We start from the raw sequence: 24,510 nt of genomic DNA, 5'->3' as shown, positions 1-24,510 counted from the left end.
CAAAAAAATAAAGGGAACACTTAAACAACACAATGTAACTACAAGTCAACCACACTCTGTGAAATCAAACTGTCCACTTAGGAAGCAACACTGATTGTCAATAAATTTCACATGCTGTTGTGCAAATGGAATAGACAAAAGATGGAAATTATAGGCAATTAGCAAGACACCCCCCAAAACAGGAGTGATTCTGCAGGTGGTGACCACAGACCACTTCTCAGTTCCTATGCTTCCTGGCTGATGTTTTGGTCACTTTTGAATGCTGGCGGTGCTCTCACTCTAGTGGTAGCATGAGACGGAGTCTACAACCCACATAAGTGGCTCAGGTAGTGTGCCAGATGGGCGGGGCTTGCTTTAGTCTGTCTGTAGTGCCACATGGGCGGGGCTTGCTTTAGTCTGTCTGCAGTGCCAGATGGGTGGGGCTTGCTTTAGTCTGTCTGTAGTGCCAGATGGGTGGGGTTTGCTTTAGTCTGTCTGTAGTGCCACATGGGCGGGGTTAACAAGCTCAATCAAGCCCAGATCCAGTATTTGAAATTATTTCAAATGGTATTTGATCCCAGAATTGTACTATGCGCCAATTTCTTTGCTGGGGTTTGTTTGTTCGGTTGGGGGCAAATCCTAAATTCCATTTAAGACAAATGTTCAAGTAGTCATGCATTGATGTCAATTGGAGATTAAGTGAAAAATGTAATTGTTGTTTTACCCACTTGTATGTTCGGTGGGCACAGCAGGCGACATGTGTACTTCAGTCCTTCAGGCAGGTCCAGACAATGTGTGTTTCTAGGGCATGTGGTGTTGGGTAGGGTACAGGCATCTACATCCACCTCACACTTCTGGCCCAGAAACCCTGCAAGGAAGCAGCGACGCAGACTCGGTATCATCAACATTGAAATTAGCCGCAGAGTGAAACTCAGCTGACCGGTAAAATAAGAAGGGAACAGATTTTGTAATTTTCCCCAAACAAGAAGTAGAATAGGATGAAGAGTCTGTGAGGAGAAACAAAGATTTTCTGACTGATACCATTAACTCAAACTTCTAGGGTCGGTTTCCCAGACACAGATTAAGATCCTGGATTTAAAAGCATTTCAATGGATCAATTCCATGTTTTTTGTCCTGGACTAGGATTAAAAGGTGCAATATGCAGAAATTGCTCTGCCATTTCCTGGTTGCAAAAATTATAATAGTTCACCTAATTTCATTGTACCATCTAAATCGCTGTGAAATATATTTTCGAAATTTTCAAAAATATAGTATTTTGTGCTATTTGAAAATGGTGCACAAAACCGAACGAAAAAGTCGCAAAAATAAAACTTTAGTATGGCAGGCATAGAAATAACACAAATGGAACAGATCTACCACTTATTAGACTTGCTTTCAATGAGAATGACTGATCTATAACTTGCATTTCTATGTGAATTTGGTCAGGTCACCAAAAAGACACATATTGCAGCTTTAATCTGGGTCCTGGAGACTGATTTATAATGTAACAAACCAGGTAGTACTTGACTGTAGACTGATTCTAAAGCCTTTTCACGACTGATTATGGCCTGCCGGAGGCTTCCCTGATCTAAGGACAACTCGTTCAGAATAACCTGCCCCATCTCTGGTCTCAAAGATGAACACCAGAACTGCGTCCCAAATAGCACCCTATTCCCCATATAATGCACTACTTTTGGCCAGAGCTCTATATATAGGTAACAGGATGCCAGGATGCCAAATGGCACCCTATATAATGCACTACTTTTGACCAGAGCTCTATATATAGGTAACAGGATGCCAGGATGCCAAATGGCACCCTATATAATGCACTACTTTTGACCAGAGCTCTATATATAGGTAACAGGATGGCATTTGGGACGCATTCCATGTATTGCTATGGATGGATGATGGTGAAGTGGACACCAGGGTCGTGTTCAATTCCATTTAAATTCTGTCAATTCAGGATGTAATCAGAAATTACAATGATCTCCTTTGATTTCTTAATGAGGAAGAAATGGAATTTGGTTTTGAATTTCCGTTTCCGTCCTGAATTGACTGAATTGAAATGGAAGTGACCCTGACTCTGGTGGACGGTGAGATGGGGACAATGCTCTGATTGAAAGTGCAGCATCATCTGGCAGCCCAGCATAAACTCTGCCCTGCATGCCAGTCACACACACACACACACACACACACACACACACACACACACACACACACACACACACACACACACACACACACACTCGTCTCTAGGGTGGTACATCTCCATCAGACTGCATCAGTGAATGTAAATTCAGCCTCAGCCGGTCGAGACGAATAAACAATTACTGCAGAATCATATTAATACAGGAGTCGAATGCCCCATGAAAGGAGAGAGTATTCCATATCACAATATTGACATAATTTACCTGCAGTAATGAGCTTTGGCAATGAGCCGAGTGATTTGCTCAGCTGTCAGTCAAAGGACACTGTCCAAAAGGCACCCTATTCCCTTTATAGTGCACTACTTTTGACCAGGACCCATAGAACTGGTCAAAAGAAGTGCACTATATAGTTAATAAGGTTCCATTTGGGATGCATCCAATGGCTTGTTTGGGGCTGGGATGGATAGGTCCCTATGTTAGTGAAACTGAATGTGAGGGGGCACAACATAAATACCTGGGGGACAACTGCATTTGTAGAAGCCAACAGAGTCCAAGCATGTCCCATTGTGCAGACAGGGGTTGGAGAAACACAGGTTAATTTCTGTATCACAGCGGGGTCCTGAAAGACAAGAGGAAGATGTAGTAGTGACTGATTACACAGTGTTTAATGAGTTTATGTAGGCATTTTAATTAACCCCTAATGTAAATGGACTCAATGTTCTCTCATGTTCCAAGTCTAGTTTAAATCTAGATGGTGATTCTCACAGTGCTCTCTCATGTTCCAAGTCTAGTTTAAATCTAGATGGTGATTCTCACAGCGCTCTCTCTTCTTCAAGTCTAGTTTAAATCTAGCTCGGATATAACCTTCCTACGTAATGCATCTAGATGGTGATTTAATCGTTCACGGTGATTTAGTCGTTAAGCTCCTACCATACAGGGGATTCCTCTCAGATGTGACTGGGAAGTGATTTATCATAAACATTCGTTCATCAATAACGGCAAATCCAGTACATGTAGTAAAAGCCCCTCTTGAAAGAGTCCAACTCAGGATATGTCCCATATGACACTCTATTCCCTATATAGTGCACTACTTTTGACCAGAGCCCTATGGGATCCCCTATGGGCCCTGGTCAAAATAAGTGCACTGTCAAGGGAATTGGGTGCCATTTGGGACAAAGCCTCAGTCTACTGTACAGCAGACCTACTGTGATTAATATCACAATGTTCTTTCTGTAGGTCATTATATATATATATATATATATATGCCACATTGTGCAGCTACAAATTGTACAAATCCTTCCCAACAGCGATGTGCAAAGATATGTCAGAAAAAATGTATTATATGTATTGTACAGGTAGTATCCTCAACGGGTGGGGGGGTAATTCTTTATGGAGGATGGAAGATGAAACATGACCCAAGAAATAACCAACATAAATATTTGTTTACTGCAAAGGAACTCGCCATCCGATTATTAAGTAATGCATTTCAGTGGGTGCATTTCTTTTTGTTACCATGGGAGACAGAATGCATATTCCAGACTGACCGAAAACAGAAATAATTCTACCAACAACTAAGTCAACTCTCTGCTGCTCTTCATTCTTTTTGTAATAAACAGAGCAGAAGACACATTTCGGATGTAACAGTTGGACAAATAAAGTTGTGTTGTACAACACATTCCCCCAAAACGTCTGTAGCCTTCAATAGAGCCACACGGAATAGAACCAAGAATGTTATAGTACAGTCCAGCTGCCTTAGCTGACAGTGCAGCAGTAACCTAGCCTGAGTGGCAGTCTGCTTGTCATCCATAAGGAGGTGGAGAGAGAGCAGAAACAGGCTGGCTCCCAGGCTAAAACCCACAGAGGAAGAAGAATGGGTCTGTTGGGGTGATGATGATGAATGTGAGTCGGTCAGGTAAACTGGTTACTGAAAGGTCAGGTAAACTGGTTATTGAAAGGTCAGGTAAACTGGTTATTGAAAGGTCAGGTAAACTGGTTATTGAAAGGTCAGGTAAACTGGTTATTGAAAGGTCAGGTAAACTGGTTATTGAAAGGTCAGGTAAACTGGTTATTTAAATGGTCAGGTAAACTGGTTATTTAAATGTCAGGTAAACTGGTTATTGAAAGGTCAGGTAAACTGGTTATTGAAAGGTCAAGTTGAAATGTCAAGTAAACTGGTCATTGAAAGCTCAGGTAAACTAGTCATTGAAAGGTCAGGTTGAAAGGTCAAGTTAACTGGTCATTGAAAGGTCACAGTGAGAGGGTTGCTGATATAGAAGCCAGGATATAACCTGGGGATGAGTCTCAAATGGCTCTGGTCCCTATATAGTTCACTACTGTTGACAGATAAAAGCAGAAAGTGATGAGATGCCCCCTGAGATGAAGGAACATAACGGTAAAACGGGAATATAATTGGACATGGTAGTAAAGGCAGGTCGTTCAAGTCAAGTAGAGAGAAATGTGCAGAGTAGTATCAGAAGGAAATATGTGCTCCTACGAACGTATCAGTCTGTCTGTCTTGTACTGTTAATATTATGTCATTTGGATTAGGAATGGGCATGGTAATTTGAATATTTAAATATCCGAATGGACGTTAGTATTCAAACACTGTGCAGGTCTATTTTATCCAGAAAAAGCGTATTTTTAATTCAATTATCCTTGTGACATAGTTACATATAAATTATATACCATGACATTTGAAAGTCTTAATTTAATAAAACTGTCACGATCGTGTGGCGGATTAACGGACCAAAATGCAGCAGTTGGAAAATATGCCATCTTCTTTTATTTTAACACGAAGATGAACACGACACAAAAACACTTTAACAAAACAACAAAATGACCGTGAAGCTACAAACGTTGTGCACAAACATACAGGCTACTAACGTTCTTACATAGACAATTACCCACAACCAATGAGAGCCTATGGCTACCCTAAATAAGGCTCCCAATCAGAGACAACCGAAATCAGCTGTCTCTAATTGGGAACTCATTCAGGTAACCATAGACTCTCCTAGAATACTAACCACCATAGACAATGCTAAACATCTACACTCAACACAAAACCATATACTACACCCATTAACCCCTTTACCAAATAAACACCCAAAACAACAAAACATAAACATTCCCCATGTCACACCCTGACCTAACTAAAATAATAAAGAAAACAAAGAATAATAAGGCCAGGGCGTGACATAACCCCCCCCTTGAGGCGCGAACTCCGGGCGCACCATACACAGTCTAGGGGAGGGTCTGGGTGGGCTCCCCTCCACGGTGGCGGCTCCGGCTCTGGTCGTAGTCCCCTCGTCACCACAGTACCTAACCACCTCCTAGGCTTTCTCCAAACGACCCCCCTCCACATTAACCCCATTGCATTAAGGGGCAGTTCCGGACTAAAGGACAGTACCAGGGTAAGGGACAGTACCAGGATAAGGGGCAGTACCAGGATAAGGGGCAGTACCAGGATAAGGGGCAGTACCAGGGTAAGGGGCAGCACCAGGGTAAGGGGCAGCACCAGGGTAAGGGGCAGCACCAGGGTAAGGGGCAGCTCCAGGGTAAGGGGCAGCTCCAGGGTAAGGGGTAGCTCCGGACTGAGGGACTGCAGCTCCGGACTGAGGGACTGCAGCTCCGGACTGAGGGACGGCCCATGGCTGGCTGACAGATCTGGCTGCTCATGGCTGGCTGACGGATCTGGCTGCTCATGGCTGGCTGACGGATCTGGCTGCTCATGGCTGGCTGACGGATCTGGCTGCTCATGGCTGGCTGACGGATCTGGCTGCTCATGGCTAGCTGACGGATCTGGCTGCTCATGGCTAGCTGACGGATCTGGCTGCTCATGGCTAGCTGACGGATCTGGCTGCTCATGGCTAGCTGACGGATCTGGCTGCTCATGGCTAGCTGACGGATCTGGCTGCTCATGGCTAGCTGACGGATCTGGCTGCTCATGGCTAGCTGACGGATCTGGCTGCTCATGGCTAGCTGACGGATCTGGCTGCTCATGGCTAGCTGACGGATCTGGCTGCTCATGGCTAGCTGACGGATCTGGCTGCTCATGGCTAGCTGACGGATCTGGCTGCTCATGGCTAGCTGACGGATCTGGCTGCTCATGGCTAGCTGACGGATCTGGCTGCTCCTGTCTGGTTGGCGGCTCTGGCAGATCCTGTCTGGTTGGCGGCTCTGGCAGATCCTGTCTGGTTGGCGGCTCTGGCAGATCCTGTCTGACGGACGGCTCTAGCGGCTCCTGTCTGGCTGGCGGCTCTAGCGGCTCCTGTCTGGCGGACGGCTCAGTGGGCTCATGGCAGACGGGCGGCTTTGCAGGCTCATGGCAGACGGGCGGCTTTGCAGGCTCATGGCAGACGGGCGGCTTTGCAGGCTCATTGCAGACGGATGGCTCAGATGGCGCTGGGGAGACGGATGGCTCAGATGGCGCTGGGGAGACGGATGGCTCAGATGGCGCTTGGCAGACGGGCAGTTCAGTCATTGCAGTGCAGACGGCAGACTCCTGCCGGCTGAGGCGCACTGTAGGCCTGGTGCGTGGTGCCGGGACTGGTGGCACCGGGCTGGGGACACGCATCTCAGGGCTAGTGCGGGGAGCAGCAACAGGACGCACAGGACTCTGGGGACACACAGGAGGCTTGGTGCGTGGTTTAGACACTGGTGGTAAAGGGCTGGAGACACGCACCATATAGCTAGTGCGTGGAGGAGGCACTGGTGGTACTGGATTGGGGCGGGGAGGTGGCGCCGGAAATACCGGACCGTGCAGGCGTACTGGCTCCCTTGAACGCCGAGCCTGCCCAACCTTACCTGGTTCTATGCTCCCCGTCGCCTGACCAGTGCGGGGAGGTGGAATAACCCGCACCGGCCTATGTAAGCGAACCGGGGACACCATGCGTAAGGCTGGTGCCATGTACGCCGGCCCGAGGAGACGCACTGGTGACCAGATGCGTTGGGCCGGCTTCATGACATATGGCTCAACGCTCAGTCTAGCCCGGCCGATACGTGGAGCTGAAATGTACCGAACCGGGCTATGCACGCGTACAGGAGACACCGTGCGCTCTACTGCGTAACACGGTGTCTGCCCGTACTCTCGCTCTCCACGGTAAGTACAGGGAGTAGGCGCAGGTTTCCTACCTGACTTCGCCACACTCCCTTTAAGGCCCCCCCCAAGAAATTTTTGGGTTGTACTCACGGGCTTCCAGCCTTGTCTCCGTGCTGCCTCCTCATATCGCCTCCTCTCGGCTTTCGCTGCCTCCAGCTCTTCACGAGGGAGGCGATATTCTCCAGGTTGATCCCACGGCCCCTTACCATCCAGTATCTCCTCCCATGTCCAGAAATCCTTTGTGGGTAGGTCCTGTTGCCGCCTTCCATGCCGCTTGGTCCTATGGTGGGTAATTCTGTCACGATCGTGTGGCGGATTAACGGACCAAAATGCAGCAGTTGGAAAATATGCCATCTTCTTTTATTTTAACACGAAGATGAACACGACACAAAAACACTTTAACAAAACAACAAAATAACAAAACGACCGTGAAGCTACAAACGTTGTGCACAAACATACAGGCTACTAACGTTCTTACATAGACAATTACCCACAACCAATGAGAGCCTATGGCTACCCTAAATAAGGCTCCCAATCAGAGACAACCGAAATCAGCTGTCTCTAATTGGGAACTCATTCAGGTAACCATAGACTCTCCTAGAATACTAACCACCATAGACAATGCTAAACATCTACACTCAACACAAAACCATATACTACACCCATTAACCCCTTTACCAAATAAACACCCAAAACAACAAAACATAAACATTCCCCATGTCACACCCTGACCTAACTAAAATAATAAAGAAAACAAAGAATAATAAGGCCAGGGCGTGACAAAAACAAACTTTGAATGTAGTTTTTATGACGGTGTGTTGAGCTACTACTGCACATTTAGTCCTCCAGTCATCCCTGACAAGGGTATGCTATTAACCCCTCTTTAAATAGAGATTACAGACACACCTAACGGAGGACCTGACACAGATCAACGCTAAACACTCATCAGAAAAAATTATTGATACTATTCTAATAGTGAAATATTTTTCCATTTCCATTCCTAATATGAATAACAATAGTATGTTGTGTTAGGCTATGTTATGTCCCATATAAATCTTGGTTAACCCAGAACTAAAATCTAATGTAATGTTTACTTAGTCTGTCCACGAGAGATGTCAGTATATAATGAACAAAAATATGAACTACAAATGTAAAGTGTTGGTCCCATGTTTCATGAGCTGAAATAAAAGATCCCAGAAATGTTCTATATTAATTAAAAGCTTATTTCTCGAAAATGTTTTGAACAAATTGGTTTATTCCCTGTTAGTGAGCATTTCTTCCTTGCCAAGATATGTCATCCACCTGACAGGTGTGGCATATCAAGAAGCTGATTAAACAGCATGATCATTACACATGTGCACCTTGAGCTTGGGACAATAAAATGCCACTCCAAAATGTGCAGTTTCTTCAAACAACACAATGCCACAGATGTCTCAAGTTTTGAGGGACTGCAGGAATATCCACCAGAGCTGTTGCCAGATAATTTAATTTTCAATTCTATACCATAAGCCACCTCCAACGTAATTTTAGAGAATTTGGCAGTACATCTAACCAGCCTCACAACCGCAGACCACGTGTAACCACTTCAGCCCAGGACCTCCACATCCGGCTTCTTCACCTACAGGATCGTCTGAGACCAGCCACCCGGACAGCTGATGAAACTGAGGAGTATTTCTGTCTGTAATAGAGCCCTTTTGTGGGGTAAAACTAATTCTGATTGGCAGGTCCTGGCTCCCCAGTGGGTGGGCCTGGCTCCCAAGTGGGTGGGCCGATGCCCTCCTAGGCCCACCCATGGCTGTGCCCCTGCCCAGTCATGTGAAACACATAGATTAGGAGGTAATGAATTTATTTAAATTGACTGATTTCGTTTTTATTTGATTTATTTAGTCCTTATATGAAATGTAACTCAGTACATTCGTTGAATCTGTTGCATGTTGTGTTTATATTTTTGTTCAGTTTAGAACAAATCAATCTTTAATTTTTTATTTAACCTTTATTTAACTAGGCAAGTCAGTTAAGAACAAATTCTTATTTACAATGACGGTCTACACCGGCCAAACCCGGACGACGCTGGGCCAATTGTGCGCCGCCCTATGGGACTCCCAATCACGGCCGGATGTGATACAGCCTGGATCTCTCTCAGTAAGCATGGGAATGTTCCCCTGAATATTTCCAAAATGCCTATTATGAGCATTTACCTAGTTAAGTAAATAATCCTGAAAACCACCTCAAAATGTATTCATGAAATATCATAAATACATTCGATACTGAAACACGAAGGTCATGTAGCAAACCATGAACCGTCAATGAGGAATAAACTGGGAAATGGTTCAGGGTGAATGTTTGGGATTACTTCATTGTTATACATTGGGATTCATTTCCCATTTCTAAAGCTCCAGGTTAGGTGAAGTGGATAACGATGTGTGCGTCGCAGATGAAATATGCAATGGAAACCAATTAAGATAGGATTATATATCTTTCTGCAGAGCAAACTTAATTACTAATGTACCATGAACTTTATACATTAGCGTAGGAACGCTCATAGAAAAGCATGCACGTAAAGGATATTGAGATGAATGAGAGAAAGAGGCATTAACCAGATCTGGGTTCAAATAGTATTCAACATATTAAATATTGCTTTAGCCTGCCTGGAGTGGGAGTGCCTGTTATGCAGGGTTTTGGTTTGCACTTTTGAGACTTTCCTGTTGGTTCCATCACAGCGGGCAAGCCCAATCAAGCACAGATACAGTATTTTAAATTATGTTGAATAGTATTTGAACCCATTAAGAACTGAGATTAGTGTGTGTGTGTGTGTGTGTGTGTGTGTGTGTGTGTGTGTGTGTGTGTGTGTGTGTGTGTGTGTGTGTGTGTGTGTGTGTGTTCGTACGTGCGTCCATGTGGATCACAGCTCTTCATTGACGCATCATGGCGAGAGAGAGCACAGCAAGGTTCAATGTTATGTTCCAAAATGGCACCCTATTCCCTATATAGTGCACTACTTTTGACTAGAGCCCTATGAGCCCTGGTCAAAAGTAGTGCACTATAAAGGGAATGTGGTGCCATTTGGGACACACATTCAAAACTCAGATCTCCAGCACCATGTAGCCAGCTCATAAAATACCCAGAGAGGACTTGGCTGGTGTCAGTAATTGGCTCATATACTGCAGTTCTTGGGCACCGTCCAAGGCCAAAACAACACACTATGCAAACCTTTGCAAAAATGATAAAATAATGATAAATTGTATTTTCAGAAAGACCACCGCCAAAGAAGCCCTCTACTTAATGTTTCATTTCTTACTGTACTGAATGGGTCGGCAACAGGCGGCCCGCGGGACAAAACCAGTGTAATGAAGGTATGAAATGATTGCTATTTTCAGATACAATCTCTTTTTGGGCTTAGTTGTGGTCAATTTGCAGGGTACAAATGATTAGGAGGTTGATGAAGGCAAAGCACAAATTTAGATTTCCTACATTATTATTATATTTATTTTATTCTAGCACTTAAACGTTTTAATCTATAAAACACAAAACTAACTTTAAAACACAGATTAATTGAAAAAAGATTTGTGATAGCATTTATACTTTTTGTACTAAAACAATATATTAATGAGTTCCCAATGCATTTCAATGGCAAAAAAAAGGTCCATAGACTTGAATGGTAAAACAATTGAAGATTCTAGAATCTAGACCCATCTCCTCTTTCACCGTTTAAGCAATCAACCCCAAACCAACGTTGAGAAGTTCAGACTGCCCCTACTTAGATTGCCTGTCTAGCAATTTTTTTATACTATGTACAGTATACTTTCTGAACTATAACGATTTTAAATGTGCGTAAAATAACATGAATGAGAACCATAGGTATACAGAAGTAGCTTTTTAAAATGGTTCTGCTCCTTGGCCAGTTACGCTTCATGACCAACTTCAAAACATTCATCTTCAAACTCTTTAAAATCTTTATCAACTATAACTACACTGAACAAAAATATAAACACAACATGCAACAATTTCAAAGATTTTACTGAGTTACTGTTCATATAATGTTCACAAAATTGACATCAGAAAACCGCTCGCCCACACAGCGCCATACACGCTGTCTGCCATCTGCCCGGTACAGATGAAGCCATCCGTGAAGAGCACATTTCTCCAGCCAGTGGCCACAGAAGGTGAGCATTTGCCCACTGAAGTTGGTTACGTCGCCGAACAGATGAGCTTCCCTGAGACGCTTTCTGACAGTTTGTGCAGAAATTCTTCAATTGTGCAAACCCACAGTTTCATCAGCTGTCCAGGTGGCTGGCTGGTCTCAGACAATCGATCCCGCAGGTGAAAAAGTCGGATGAGGAGTTCCTGGGCTGGCGTGGTTACACGTTGTCTGCAGTTGTGAGGCCGGTTGGGCGTACTCCCAATTTCTCTAAAACAACGAAGCTTATGGTAGAGAAATCAACATTAAATTCTCTGGCAACAGCTCTGGTGGACATTGCTGCAGTCAGCATACCAATTGCACGCTCCCTCAAAACGGCACAGTTTAGAGTGGCCTTTTATTGTCTCCAGAACAACGTGCACCTGTGTAATGATCATGCTATTTAATCAGCTTCTTGATATGCCACACCTGTCAGGTGGATGGATTATCTTGGCAAAGGAGAAATGCTCAATAACAGGGATGTAAACAAATTTGTGTAAAATATTTGAGTACGGAACATTTCTGGGATCTTTTATTTCAGTTCATTGTCACAAGCATGACGCTGGAGAGACGAAGCAGGTACGGGGAGTCAAACATTTAATATAGAACGGACATGGAACGAGACAGGAACAGCGTCAGCAAACGAGTAATAAAGACAAAAATCAATTAATGCAGCAGCAGGGAACAGAGCGAGGGAACTGACAAATATAGGGGAGGAAATAAACAGGTGATGAATGAGTCCAGGTGAGTCCAATATCGCTGATGCGCGTGACGAGGGAAGACAGGTGTGCGTAATAGATGGCAGGAGTGCGTGATGTAGGGCAGCCTTGCGCCCTCAAGCGCCGGGGGGGGGGGGGGGGGGGGGGGGGGGGGGGCCACACGACACTCATGAAACGTGGGACCAACACTTGTTGCGTTTATATTTGTGTTCATTGTATGTACACATTTGCATAAATGTGCATAAAATTCTAATTCCTAAAAAATTTAATCAACTGTATTTGCATAAACCACATTTGCATAAAATAACTCAATAACAGTAACTCTTGAACCGTTCAAGCTAGAGATGCCAAACCAACTTCACATGTTCAGGCTATCCTATACATTAAATCCTCATTCACAAGCAAGAAAGCACACCACATTTTCTTCAGGAAATGTACTTTTCTAGTTATAATAATTTTTCGGCCCCAGAACCATTTGCTCCAACCAAAATCGTCCCGTGGCTGAATCTAGTTGCCTACCCCTGCTGTACTGTACGTTTTCCTGAAGCATGTGGCCTGCCTTACGTCATTACAATCAGATTATCTGGTTGTAAACTGGTTGAAATGTCACAACAACTACATGATCTGTTTGTAATGATGTAATTTCAACCAGTTGCCTGCTAGGTCTACTCTTTCAGCCAGAGTTAATTTGATGCCTTTTTGGTTTGTCTTTGGAGATTCTACCATAGCTCCAGTTTTCCTTCCTGTATACCATTGGAGAGACACACAGGTTTACAACAGGCACGTACGTACATGTCTGTCTGCCGGTCTGCAGTAGAGCACTGGCCTGTGATGTACTAAAACGTGAGCACTGGAACAACGAAAGGGGGCATTTTACTACGGCCATTTTACATTTATTGTCTGCTTTCTTTGCTTAGAGGTACGGTATGCATCGGTAGAGATGTGTTTTATTCAAGATAATAGTGCAGTACTACCGGAGACATCACAAGCCACTAAATCTACCTTTTATGAGGAACCAGGAAGCGGGCAGAATATAAACATTCAGAGTAAGTAAATAAAAAAGGGTTGGTGGCAAGCACGTGAAGTTGTCTAATAAAATCTAAGCTCTAACATTGATGATATATGAACACTGATAACCACAACCACTTTGGTTCGGTGATTGAAGCAGTGGTACAACCATCTACTGTATACTGTGGGCAGAGAGAGAGAGAGAGAGAAACATGATATTCAATCCTTTAGTAACCCTAAAATGTGTATATTTAAAAAAAACTTCTTTATACATGTCGATATACATGTCATCCTAACATGTATATCGTTTAAAACCTTCTTTAGCTAACCTAAAATGGAAGTATCTTAAATCCCCTTTGGAATTCCTATTAGATGTTTTAAAGCAATTAACACTAATATTCTCCTGCTCCTTGATTTTACATTATGATTGCTTCCACTTGGAGAAGAACCTAGCAGTTCGTCAGACAGTCTGTTGTTTCAGAGGGCCATATAAAAAGAGACAGGATATGGAGCGGAGATTAGCTTCTTTAAATCCACAAGACTGAATTACTGGTGTTCTGGGACTCCTTGGCTTTTCAATAGCTGTGTGATTTCAATTAGGAGTCTCTGATTGGAAATATAACAAGGCAGGGGAAAGATACGGACAACAAAAGGCACGGTCTGCATCCCAAATGGCACCACATTCCCTTTATAGTGTATTACTTTTGACCAGGACCCATAGGGCTCTGATCAAAAGTAGTGCACTATATAGGGAATAGAGTGCCATTTGAGACATATGCCCTATCTCGGAGGAATCTGCCCTTCTAAAGTTTCATAGTGTCTCTTCAGCATGTCACCGGACATCTTTTGTCAGATTACAATCAGGTGCTTGGCATTTTGTGATGGCCTTTTGGACAGCACCTTGTCTGCCTGCCTGGAAAAAGAAAATAAACCCTTGATATGCGTCTGGGGGAAAAACTATAAAGCCATGCAAACTGAGAAATGCCTCCAATGTCTGTACAGTTTCCCTAAGAATAAAGGGTAACACTTCATACGAAGGGTACCTACATAGGGACTTCATGACACATTCATAACCCATTCATAACCCGTATATCTGCAGTACATGATCATTTCATAAATGCTTATACCACCGGCCGCAAGTTCATATTTTTCTAGTCTGAATAAAAACTTAAATATCAGGGGCTTGAGCAATGCACTCAGAAATGTTTGATCTACTCCAGACAGACTGGTCCTGAGGGGCTTCGAGACGGCTTCTGAAATTAAACGGGCCTTCTGAAAGTCCACCCGCTTCAACGCTTCATAATTCCACATCGAAAAAGGGATCCCTGGATGCCTAGGGCTGTGTCCCAAATTGCAGCCTTTTCCCTGCATAGTGCATTACTTATGACCAGAAGGAGCCCTATTGGTCAAAAGTAGTTCCCTAAATAGGGAATAGGGTTCCACTTGGCATGGACGCCTCGGAATGAAGGGTTCCATCAGTCACTGAGGTGCTGCCACATTGTGAGAGACAATTTTCCATCAGCGAAGTGGCAACAGATATTTGAGCCTGGCGCAGCACAAAAAAAACCTAGCTCATGTAATGCTATGTAAGGACTTATCGGAGTGACAGCTGTGAGTGTGTCAGCTAAGATGAGGACTGAGGTTCTGCTGACAGGATTGAGAGGGACCAAAGACCAAAGACATGAAATGAAGAGAGCCACGTGTTTCTTCTGAGGGGTTGTGGTTTGGTTTAGGCTGTTGTATGTTTGATGGAGAACTAGATATTTGAATTGAATTACATTTTTCGGGTTCCAAATTAAACATATATCGAGAAGATGTGCATTTTTCAACACCAGAGGAAAACACATGAAAGTTATAATCTAAAGACTTGTTTACTAGTGGTCCTCAAAAACTCTTTTCAACAGAGTCTAAAATATTTGGAATTTGGTTAATGGACCCAGAAATGAATAGTGTGTGATGAATAAAACTCATTTAAAAATAACTTTGCATGGCATCCAGCTTTTTGTACAGGTTTAGAATAAACAAGGAGCATCATTAACTATCAAATGACATGAGTCTAAAATTGTATTGAAATATTTCTGCAAAGTTAATTACTTTTTTGGTCGAACCCAAGGATTACACTTTTGGACTTTATAATTTCATCATATCTAAGAGAACCTATATTTGTTGATGTTTTTCCTTTAGGGTGGATAGAAGTGGTTAAATTACTCCAATAGCTGCTGCTTATAGTATGGATGTATTAGCCAATATCTTGTTGCTTTCCTTGGTAGGCAGGTTCAATGAAGAAATGTTCTGCAACCTCCTTCTGCCTTTCATATTTTAGACAAAATAATGCAAACTATGGAATAATCCACTTGAAGGCATTGTGAAAAGATGAGCAATGGGAATGACACGCCTTATAACGGGAATGACATGCCTTATAACGGGAATGACACGCCTTATAACGGGAATGACACGCCTTATAACGGGAATGACACGCCTTATAACGGGAATGACACGCCTTAGGGCAACAATATTAATTTGGGAAGAACATGAACTATGGCCTCCAACACATTCAGCAGATGGCATGTGGAGAGGAGGAAGAAACACTGTATTAAACGTGTGATAGGATACTGTAGATCCAAACACATGAGGAGAAACACTGTATTAAACGTGTGATAGGATACTGCAGATCCAAACACATGAGGAGAAACACTGTATTAAACGTGTGATAGGATACTGTAGATCCAAACACATGAGGAGAAACACTGTATTAAACGTGTGATAGGATACTGCAGATCCAAACACATGAGGAGAAACACTGTATTAAACGTGTGATAGGATACTGTAGATCCAAACACATGAGGAGAAACACTGTATTAAAAGTGTGATAGGATACCGCAGATCTAAGACCAGTAGTATCCAATATGCACTTCAATGTACAAACGTTTCTCTTAAAACTGCAAAATAACTTCATATTTAAAGTTATATGTAGTGATCAATACTCTGAAAATAGTGCATACTCATACAGTACCAAATTCTTTTCCAAAAACAAACACTACAGTAAAATGACTTTTACATAAAACTCTGAAGAAGTATATAATCTGTATCTCTCAACCTACCAAGGAAGTTGCAGTGAAAACAACCAAACACGCGTATACTAACGCAGTAGGCGTCAGGAAGCCTAGTGGTTAGAGAGTTGGGCCAGTAACCAGCAGGTAGCCTAGTGGTTAGAGAGTTGGGCCAGTAACCAGCAGGTAGCCTAGTGGTTAGAGAGTTGGGCCAGTAACCAGCAGGTAGCCTAGTGGTTAGAGAGTTGGGCCAGTAACCAGCAGGAAGCCTAGTGGTTAGAGCGTTGGGCCAGTAACCAGCAGGTAGCCTAGTGGTTAGAGAGTTGGGCCAGTAACCAGCAGGAAGCCTAGTGGTTAGAGTGTTGGGCAAGTAACCAGCAGGAAGCCTAGTGGTTAGAGAGTTGGGCCAGTAACCAGCAGGAAGCCTAGTGGTTAGAGCGTTGGGCCAGTAACCAGCAGGTAGCCTAGTGGTTAGAGCGTTGGGCCAGTAACCAGCAGGTAGCCTAGTGGTTAGAGAGTTGGGCCAGTAACCAGCAGGTAGCCTAGTGGTTAGAGCGTTGGGCCAGTAACCAGCAGGAAGCCTAGTGGTTAGAGAGTTGGGCCAGTAACCAGCAGGTAGCCTAGTGGTTAGAGCGTTGGGCCAGTAACCGAAAGGTTGCTGGACTGAATCCACAAGCTGACAAGGTAAACATCTTTCGGTCTGCCACTGGATGTTGATTAAGGCAGCCCCCCGCACCTCTCTGATTCAGAGGGGTTGGGTTAAAGGCGGAAGACGCATTTCAGTTGTACAACTGACTAGGAACCCCCCTTCACTTTCCCTTACCTGTGTAACCAGGGCTACAGATACATCTGTACTGTGGGGGAGCCGTAGGTTGATTTGTGGTGATGCAGGTGGCCCCATTCATACAGCTGTCTGGGTAGATCAGGCAGGCGTTCCCTCCATACTGACAGAACTCCCCTATCCATCCAGGAGCACAGAGACACTGTGAGGAAGAGATGAACCAGTAATCATTGATCTGCAGACAAACACAATCACCAATCTGGTCTTGTAAATCCATACTAACCAGGTATGTTATTGGGCTACATCCTGTATACTCCTTCTGCAGTGGTATGCATCGTATATTGTACTGCCAATTATACGGGTTAAATTAGTTCTTTGGAGTAATGTACATTCTACACAACATAAGGACATGCAGGTTACCAATAGACAGCAATAGTAATGTCGTCTTTTTGTAGGCACAAATGGAGGCTAACTCCGCACCAGTTCGTTGGCCAAAGCCTCTGGGGGAAATTAATGGGGTTTGAGTTTTTTTTGATAAAGTCTGAAAATAAGGTCTGTGGTAAACACAGGCTTAGGAGATCCTATACGTTTTGTTCTATGAAATAATCTTCATCAGCTAACGTACCTTTTTGTGGAACTTTAAGTATTTATAAGCACATAAAGGCTTCATAACTCATAAAAGGTCATGTTAACTGACTGATATTATCTCATAGAACAAAACATAGAAGTTCTCCTAAGCCTGTGTTAACCTCAGACCTTATATTGGGGGTTGACCCCAAAACGCCATTCTTTCCCACATTGGAATGGCTGAAGTTTCCTTTCCGTTTTTAAGACTTAACTGGCGAGCTCTATGCATCGACACTGAGGCAACGTCCTGATGAGATCCATACCAGGGAAACCTCCAATGGCATTGAGTTGACCGGTTCACGTTGTGCATCTCAACACTCATTTAACTCAAGTTTCATTTATCAGCAGACCCAAGTGCTGATGGGTAGCGCACGCTCTCTCTGTTCTTACTAATTAGAAGGTTTCATTTGGTTCTACGACGAGAACGCCAGTACCTCATCAGTCTACACTGAATAAAGAGGGCAACTTCAGGACACAGTCAGCGCATCTAATGGACAACAGCCCAAATTGACCTGACAAACGACCTCATCATTTTCCCCAGGGGGTAGCAGATCAAGAAATTGCAAAGGAGACGGCTCATTACGCCAGACTAGTGTCAATGTCTTGATTATGACTGACACTGATTGGAGCAAGAGAAATCCACACACAGCAACACAGGCAGCTTTAAACAGTCCTGCAGCGCAGAGTCAGAAGCAAATGGCACCCTATTCCCTAAACAGTGCACTATTTTTGACCAGAGCCCATACACTACATAGGGAAAAGGGAATAGGGAATAGGGTGCCATTTCAGATGCAGCCCCAGAGCCTTCTGAATGATCTGAAGCAACAGACCAGGACTGATGGGGGATAATTAGGAGCTAAGGGCCATGGGCATTACAGCCTGGTTTCAGGTGCCTTCCGATGCAGGATTATGATGAAGTGGGCACTTTTAGGTGGGTATTTTATGGTTGTGAAATGGTTTTATGGCTTCAGAAGACGTCATAGAATCCGTTTTTAACCGACGGCTCTCTCATTAGCATCATATTCTCATTTACTCAATGTTTTTATTTTAATTAGACATTTACTGCAAACAAATGGTAATGTATAAGCAATGTAGTAGTCAGATAGAATACATGCTCAATCATCTATATCATGACAAAGACCAAGCAGATTTTATTGAATGTCCTTTACTTTAAATGAGACTAGAGTATAATCCATGGGATAGATTCAGAAAACAGATGTCTGTAACATGTAGGAAGTGTGATGCATAGATATACTTTAATACCTATGATCAACAATGTTCATGTCCATGGACAACCCCTAATCACCACCCATAGGAAACCTGGAATCATCTTATAATTTTTGTTTTGGAGATTTAAATATCTATATTTTTTGCTACATGATTTATGTACTTTGTTTTCTTGCCACTGTTTCAATATCGTTTTGCTGTCACATTACATTTCAGCTGTACACTTTGAATAATGTGCCAAGCAGACCATTTTATCGACCTGTTTATAAGAATATTTACATTTGATAGTAAATAGTTAAACCCCACATCGACAAGTTTGCTATGATAAAATATAAATAGATACAATATTTTGTGAAGGTTTTACCTTTTATCATCATATCTAGAACTTAACACTATAATACATTAAATAAACAAATAGACATAAAATTATCAATACATAGCAATCTACTATCTCAAATGTAAATATTCTTAGAAACAGGTCGATAAAATGTGCTGCTTGGCACATTATTCAAAGTGTACAGCTGAAATGTAATGTGACAGCAAAACAATATTGAAACAGTGGCAGGAAAACAAAGTATATAAATCATGTAGCAAAAAATATAGATATGAAAAGTGAGAAACTGATAGCTTCTAAATATGTAATAAATCAATAAATAGATGAGTGTTAAAGGGATAGTGTTAAAGGGAAGTTTGAGGTTGTTTTACGAGCCATTGCTAACTAGTGTTAGCGCATTGATTGGAAATGGCTCGCAAAACTACCTCCAACTGCCTTTAAACTGCACACAGACAAAAATAATGGAATCCACGAGTTTACCTGACTCTGGGTAAAAAAGGCTTCATTGCCAAAATCTCGCACTATTCCTTTAACGGCGACCAATGGCCTGTCGTTTTATAACCCGACATTGGCATACCATAGTGGTGTTCATCGGTTGTTCGTGTTATGAAAACAAAATAACTCCTGAATGTGCACTAACCTGAAGCGAGGTACAAGGTGCCCCTATACTAGACATACTAAATCACTACACAAAACATGCCACTTGTTTTGAACATGGAGTGGAGAGGACGAGGCCAAAATGGCCAAAAGTAGTGCACTATATAGGTACTGGGGAGCCATTTGGAACGCAGCCAGGTCTATACACTAATGGTTACTGTAGTCTATTGTAAAACATTCCTAATAGCCCCAGGGTGTGTTTTCTCTGATGTGTAGAGGGCAGAACACTCCCCTGTCCAAGCAGCCCACTAATAAACTATGGCTCATCATATCAAACCTTCTTTTTTTTTTGCCTTTCCCACATTTCATTAGGCCTCAACTATTGGCTGACTTACATTATATCCACCAATTACGCTGAGGCACAGTCCCTGGTGCAGACAGTTGACACTGAGCAGACTGCAGTAGTCTATTATCTCTTCACAGCTCTTCCCGGAAAACCCTGGCAGGCACCTGCAGAGGAGAGGGGAGCAACTGGTTGTCAGACGTATCAATAACACCTGGCATGATATGTAGACCAGACCTCTGATAATAAAAGGAAAGAGGAGGAGAGCAACTGGCTGTCAGACATATCAATATCAATTACACCTGGCATGATATATAGACCAGACCTCTGATAATAATAATGACAGAGGAGGAGAGCAACGGTCTGTCAGACGTATCAATAACACCTGGCATGATATGTAGACCAGACCTCTGATAATAATAATGACAGAAGAGGAGATGCAGACAAGACGATCATGGTGTGGTAGAGCTGAAAAACAAAGTCAAACACTCATCTCTCCTCGGTGTGGATTTATTTGACCAATGTTTCTGCCAAAGAGCCTTTACCAGGGTAGGATATAACATAACATGTGTAAGCTATAACATCCTTTACCAGGGTAGGATATAACATAACATGTGTAAGCATACCCATAAGATGATGCAGCCACCACCATTCTGGAAAATATGAAGAGTGATACTCAGTGAGGTCTTGTGTTGGATTTGCCCCAAACATAACGCTTTGTATTTAGAACAAAAGGTGAATTTCTTTGCCGCAGTATTACTTCAGTGCCTTGTTGCAAACAGGATGCGTGTTGAATATGTGTATTCTGTACAGGCTTCCTTCTTTTCACTCTGTCATTTAGGTTAGTAGTGTGGAGTAACTACAATTTTTTATTTTACCTTTATTTAACTAGGCAAGTCAGTTAATTAAGAACAAATTCTTATTTTCAATGACAGCCTAGGAACAGTGGGTTAACTTCCTTGTTCAGGGGCAGAACGACAGATTTTTACCTTGTCAGCTCGGGGATTCGATCTTACAACCTTTGGGTTACTGGCCCAACACTCTAACCACTAGGCTACCTAGTGCTGTATGTTGTTGATCCATCCTCAGTTTTCTCATATCACAACCATTAAGCTCTGTAACTGTTTTAAAATCCCCATTGGCCTCACGGTGAAATCACCATGGGTGGTTTCCTTCCTCCCTGGCAACCAAGTTATGAAGGACACCTGTATCTTTGTAGTGACTGAGTGTATTGACACACCATCCAAAGTGTTATTAATAAATTTACCATGTTCAAAGGGATATTCAATGTCTGCTTTTTTGCAAACAAAGTGAGTTCATGCAACTTATTATGTGACTTGTAAGCACACTTTTACTCCTCAACTTAGTTAGGCTTGCCTTAACAAAATGGTTGAATTCTTATTTCAGCTTTCCATTTTAAATTAATTTGTAAACATTTCTAAAAACATAATTCCACTTTGACATTTAGGAGGATATTGTGCGTAGGCCAGTGACAAAAAAAATCTAAATGTAATAAATAGTGAATTAAGGCTGTAACATAATAAAACGTGGAAAATGTCAAGGGTGTGAATACTTTCTGAAGACACTGTATGTCTAGCTATAACCTCCACACAACAATGAAAAGCACTGCAGTCTGAGAGACATGTATCATGGTTCGTCAAACATTTACATAACCATGGTACTTTTAACAATTGACAAATGTATTTTGGTAATGGACTGGAATCACTATAAATAAACCCCATTGCACTAAAGCGCTATTGTGACTACAGCATCTACATTTTAGGAAACTGAAAATCTGGGCCTTTTGCATTAAAGTTTCAAGTGTCATGAATACAATGAAAATCTCATTCACCAAAACTCTAACAATAAAATACAACTAGCCTGAACTATCCTCTACCCAACACACAGACATGTCTCCTTCTCTACACTATCCTCTACCCAACAGACATGTCTCCTTCTCTACACTATCCTCTACCCAACACACAGACATGTCTCCTTCTCTACACTATCCTCTACCCAACACACAGACATGTCTCCTTCTCTACACTATCCTCTACCCAACACACAGACATGTCTCCTTCTCTACACTATCCTCTACCCAACACACAGACATGTCTCCTTCTCTATACTATCCTCTACCCAACACACAGACATGTCTCCTTCTCTATACTATCCTCTACCCAACATACAGACATGTCTCCTTCTCTACACTATCCTCTACCCAACACACAGAAATGTCTCCTTCTCTACACTATCTTCTACCCAACAGACATGTCTCCTTCTCTACACTATCCTCTACCCAACACACAGACATGTCTCCTTCTCCACACTATCTTCTACCCAAAAGACATGTCTCCTTCTCTATACTATCCTCTACCCAACATACAGACATGTCTCCTTCTCTACACTATCCTCTACCCAACACACAGACATGTCTCCTTCTCTATACTATCTTCTACCCAACATACAGACATGTCTCCTTCTCTACACTATCCTCTACCCAACACACAGACATGTCTCCTTCTCTATACTATCCTCTACCCAACATACAGACATGTCTCCTTCTCTACACTATCCTCTACCCAACACACAGACATGTCTCCTTCTCTACACTATCCTCTACCCAACAGACATGTCTCCTTCTCTACACTATCCTCTACCCAACACACAGACTTGTTTCCTTCTCTACACTATCCTCTACCCAACACACAGACATGTCTCCTTCTCTCCACTATCCTCTACCTAACAGACATGTCTCCTTCTCTACACTATCCTCTACCCAACACACAGACATGTCTCCTTCTCTATACTATCTTCTACCCAACATACAGACATGTCTCCTTCTCTACACTATCCTCTACCCAACACACAGACATGTCTCCTTCTCTCCACTATCCTCTACCTAACAGACATGTCTCCTTCTCTACACTATCCTCTACCCAACACACAGACATGTCTCCTTCTCTACACTATCCTCTACCCAACAGACATGTCTCCTTCTCTACACTATCCTCTACCCAACACACAGACATGTTTCCTTCTCTACACTATCCTCTACCCAACACACAGACATGTCTCCTTCTCTCCACTATCCTCTACCTAACAGACATGTCTCCTTCTCTACACTATCCTCTACCCAACACACAGACACGTCTCCTTCTCTATACTATCTTCTACCCAACATACAGACATGTCTCCTTCTCTACACTATCCTCTACCCAACACACAGACATGTCTCCTTCTCTATACTATCCTCTACCCAACATACAGACATGTCTCCTTCTCTACACTATCCTCTACCCAACACACAGACATGTCTCCTTCTCTACACTATCCTCTACCCAACAGACATGTCTCCTTCTCTACACTATCCTCTACCCAACACACAGACATGTTTCCTTCTCTACACTATCCTCTACCCAACACACAGACATGTCTCCTTCTCTCCACTATCCTCTACCTAACAGACATGTCTCCTTCTCTACACTATCCTCTACCCAACACACAGACATGTCTCCTTCTCTACACTATCCTCTACCCAACAGACATGTCTCCTTCTCTACACTATCCTCTACCCAACAGACATGTCTCCTTCTCTACACTATCCTCTACCCAACATACAGACATGTCTCCTTCTCTCCACTATCCTCTACCCAACAGACAGACACGTCCCATTCTCTGCTTGGAACCCATCTCCCATCCTGAGCTATGGGACTCTGAAATAATGTCATGGGGTCAGGCTGCACCATGTTCCCATTGTTATTACCAGTTGGTCCCATGTGACACACACACACACACACACACACACACACACACACACACACACACACACACACACACACACAGAGCTGTGTGTCCCGTGAGACCGTTCCCCATTTATCTGGGCACTGCCCTCCCTTGCTCTCCCACTAGAGAACCATTCACCCATGACACTCTGGCTCAGTCAACTCCCATACGTCATCAGGTCACTCTCATTCAATACTAATATACCATTCTCAAAAAAAGAGGTTGCTCAAAAATGTTGAATTGAATGCTGAAATGTGTTCCGATGTAACTTTTCCATCTCTACGTCCACCTCTACGTCCACCTCTACGTCCACCTCTACGTCCACCTCTACGTCCACCTCTACGTCCACCTCTACGTCCACCTCTACGTCCACCTCTACGTCCACCTCTACGTCCACCTCTACGTCCACCTCTACGTCCACCTGACTCAGAGAAGAGAAGACATTTGAATGTGTTGACTGGCCTGAACTTTACCCTTCATATCCTCTGAGTACCATTGCCTGAGACAGCTGAAACAATAGCTCTAGAACAGGGCCTGAAAATCACCCATCCTAAATGGTAAGTACCTATAAAATATTATGCGTTGCCATCACTCTTTGTCATGATCACCAGAGAGCAGCTTAAAAGGGAGAAAATGT

At 43.1% G+C, this 24,510-nt stretch overlaps 2 protein-coding genes across 2 annotated transcripts in view; one reads left to right on the top strand and one right to left on the bottom strand.

Annotated features, from left to right (window-relative positions):
• Window positions 1-918, top strand: part of LOC129846419 (protein eyes shut homolog) — a 64,846-nt gene extending 63,928 nt beyond the window's left edge. The window contains exon 11 of the mRNA XM_055914347.1: window positions 785-918. Within this exon, the coding sequence (XP_055770322.1) occupies window positions 785-918 (134 nt within the window). The remainder of the gene's footprint in view (window positions 1-784) is intronic.
• Window positions 919-2,602: 1,684 nt separating this feature from the next.
• Window positions 2,603-24,294, bottom strand: LOC129846418 (protein eyes shut homolog; the record flags this gene model as incomplete). Its single annotated transcript, XM_055914345.1, has 4 exons — window positions 2,603-2,745; window positions 17,002-17,161; window positions 20,140-20,254; window positions 24,143-24,294. Coding segments are annotated over 4 exons (570 nt in total), but the record flags the coding sequence as incomplete, so codon positions are not given.
• Between the last annotated feature and the right edge of the window lie 216 nt (window positions 24,295-24,510).

Source organism: Salvelinus fontinalis, unplaced genomic scaffold (genome assembly GCF_029448725.1).
Source record: "Salvelinus fontinalis isolate EN_2023a unplaced genomic scaffold, ASM2944872v1 scaffold_0535, whole genome shotgun sequence".
Lineage (NCBI taxonomy): Eukaryota > Metazoa > Chordata > Actinopteri > Salmoniformes > Salmonidae > Salvelinus > Salvelinus fontinalis.
Note: the sequence above shows the minus strand (reverse complement) of the source record. Positions and strands in the feature narration are given on the sequence as shown.